Source organism: Arachis duranensis, chromosome 4 (genome assembly GCF_000817695.3).
Source record: "Arachis duranensis cultivar V14167 chromosome 4, aradu.V14167.gnm2.J7QH, whole genome shotgun sequence".
NCBI classification, from domain to species: domain Eukaryota; kingdom Viridiplantae; phylum Streptophyta; class Magnoliopsida; order Fabales; family Fabaceae; genus Arachis; species Arachis duranensis.
The window spans coordinates 103,060,797-103,064,014 of record NC_029775.3 but is presented as its reverse complement, the minus strand read 5'-3'; the positions used below and the strand labels follow the sequence as shown (position 1 = coordinate 103,064,014).

Genomic DNA, 3,218 nt, shown 5'->3' with positions numbered 1-3,218 from the left:
CATGATACTGTGATAGCTTGCATGTGAGTTATACTTTTGCTTATTTGGATAAAAAAGATAATTATTAAGTTTAATATGTTTACAAATAAAAATAAAAAAGACATAAACACATAAAAAAAATATGTTTCAAATATATACATATATAATATGATTAAATATCTGGATACTATATATGTAAACAGAATTTTGATAAATCTAAAAGGATATTTTAATTCCTTAACTGAAGCAGATTTTTCTTTTTTACCTTAACTTTTAGCCTTATGTGTGTGTTAGTTAATTGTAGATAATTTCTTTTTTCTATTTTACAAATAAGAACATGCACCCATTTTCACATTCTCTCTCTCTCTCTCTCTAGAAAAGTCACAACTTGCACTTCTTCATCACAGTTCACACACACTTCACAGTTCACACCCTTCCTCCTTGTCCTCTTTTCTTTCTCTTTCTCTTTCATCATTCATAGAAAAAAAGGAAAAAAAAAAAAAGTCTCAGTTGCTGTATAACCAGCAACCATTCACATTCTCATTCACTGTACATAGAACTAATTAGAAAAGAAAAAAGTAAAAGAAGTGAATCACTGAATCTACCATCATCATCATCATCAGCATCTACTACTACTACTACTACTATGGAGGAGGATCATTAACATGTGTCTCTGAGTCATTATCCCCAAGATTCACCACAATGGGGACTCTAGTTCATCTTCAACTTTGGATTCTAGTGCCTCTTAAGGTGCATGTTGTTTCTTCACTTTTCAGCTTCAACAACTAGTTCCTCAGTGATGTTGGAACCCCCCAGGAAAAAAAGCTCAATTTTTTTCAGGTAATTAGTGTTAGTTTGCCTTCAATCTTCACAGTACCATTGCCAAATCCAAAAGGGTGTGTGTGCCTTGGATCTCAATTTCAACAATATAAGCATTGAATGGTTTTTCAGTTCAGGTTCTTTATTGTGATTTTCTCTGGTAATTTCTCCCTTGAGCCTTGCACAGCAATTGTTTGCTTAATTGCCACCCTTTATTGAAAGTTTTGATTTTTGGGGGTTGACAAGAGGAAATAAAATGAAATGAAATGCCCTGAAACTGAAGAAGATTCCAAAGCATTAAGTAGCTTTTTGAGGGGAAAGTGTTGTATTGTAACGGCTGAAACGGTCATTGCTGCCTTTATTCTCCAACCCCAGAAGCATATTTCCCTTTATTGCAGCAAAATTTGGCTACAAGTTTCCATTTTCAAGAATTGGTCTCTGAGATTTTGAAATAAGAAAATTCATTGCTCTTTTTCTAGGTTACAATCTTCTCAGTACATAATAGTGTTCCTACAATTAGTCCAAGGGGGTAAATTTTCATATTATGGGGCTTCTTCATACAAATCTAGTTATGTTTTTTCTTCTTCTATGCTTTGAACCACTTCACACTACTGCTGCTGATTCTTCTTTACCAAGTGGAGCAAAGGCCCTTGATGCAACTCTTCAGCATTATGCACACAATGCTTTGGTGAAGCCAAAAACAGGTACAATTTACAATGCTCAGCTTCCTTCAAATTTGAATGGGATTAAGGTTTCAGCATTGAGATTAAGGAGTGGAAGTTTAAGGAGAAAAGGGTATCCTAATTACAATGAGTTTGAGATCCCCAAAGGAATCATTGAGAGGCCTTATGTAGAAAGGTTGGTTTTGGTGTACCAAAATTTGGGGAATTTAGATTTGTCCAGAAAGTATTATCCATTGGAAAATTACACATATCTGGCTCCAATTTTGGGACTTTTAGCTTATAATGGTTCAGATTTATCAACCAGGAATCTACCAGAACTAGATGATGTCAAAGCATATGGTGACCCTGTATTGATCAAGTTCCGAAATGTGAAGCCGGTTCCTAGTGGCGCCGTTGCGAAATGTGTGTGGTTTGATTTAAAGGGTACTTCCAATTTCACCAATGTAACAGGAGAAGGCAACACATGTTCTACTTCCCAACAAGGGCATTTTGCCATTGTGGTTGAATCACCTTCGGCTCCATCGCCAGCTCCTGCGCCAGCAGGAGGAGGAGGAGGAGGAGGGAAGAAGAGTCACAAGAAGGTGTGGATCATTGTTGGTTCTGTGTTGGGAGGTCTTGCATTGTTGGTGGTGTTGTTATTGTTAGTTTTGTGGATTCAAAAGTACAAAGAAAAGAAGAAAATGCAACAAATGGAAAGGGCTGCAGAGGTAGGAGAAGCTCTTAACATGACTTCCATTGGAGATACAATGGCACCTTCTGCAACAGTTACAAGAACACAACCATCCCTTGAACATGAATATGCACCCTGACACCAATAATTCTTTTTTGGCCACAAAATCTTCTTCAGTTGCTCTTTTTCCCACTCATTATTCAAGTTCATTCACTGTAATCAGGAAAATTCTTCTAATCACACCTTTTGTCCTTTTTTGTTTGCTTATATAGCCTGTTTGGTTCTCTTGTTTTTAACACCAAAACCATGGCTTTTGGTGAAAACTTTTGGAGTAGTTACTGTCAAAACCATGGCTTTTTGAGGTTTATAAATGAGAAACCAAACATACCATTAGGCTCTCTTTGGTTTATTGTACTGGTGGTAGTAACATAGAATTTTTGTGTAAATCTGTCATTTCTTTTTTCCTTTCTTTTTCTTTCTTTTTTGTGATTCATTGTGGTGTGAAATTTTAGCAGCCAAAAAATTGATTATATATGTGATCTGAATTCAAGTTGTTCCATTGACAAAGAATAAAATGTTACACCTACTTTTGTGGGTTGTTTTCAACTTGTTTTTCTTAGTTCGTACTAACATTTGCACATTGTTGAAAGTGTTCCTTTGATATTGTTAGAGAATATAACTATTAATGTGTCTCTTATCAATTTAAATTTTTGGGAGAAGTGATTTCATGACATGGTATCAGAGCACAACTCTAGAGTTCGATCCTTATTGATTCTAAAAGAAAGAATTTAGCATAAGGTCAGTAATAAAAGAGAAAAAATGCTTATGCAAAATTTACGCAAAATTCAAAAGTGACTCTTTTGTGAAGAGACATGTTAGAGAATATAATTATTTATCTATCTTTTTCTATCCATTTAAATTTTTGGAAGAATTGATTTTATGATATATATCAATATAGTACCTAAATATTAACAATTGAATTGAAAAAGAAAAAGAAATAAGAGCTTGGTATAAATGTTTGTGGGCACAGATTGGTTACTTGCAGAGCCACCACCCCATTATTCCCT

The 3,218-nt window shown here is 34.8% G+C and overlaps 1 protein-coding gene across 1 annotated transcript; it reads left to right on the top strand.

Moving 5' to 3' along the window:
* Nucleotides 1–344: 344 nt before the first annotated feature.
* LOC107485402 (uncharacterized) lies at nucleotides 345–2,681 on the top strand. Its single transcript, XM_016105933.3, has one exon. It carries the CDS (start codon nucleotides 1,343–1,345, stop codon nucleotides 2,288–2,290), a length of 948 nt encoding a protein of 315 aa, XP_015961419.1. The 5' UTR covers nucleotides 345–1,342; the 3' UTR covers nucleotides 2,291–2,681.
* Nucleotides 2,682–3,218: the final 537 nt, after the last annotated feature.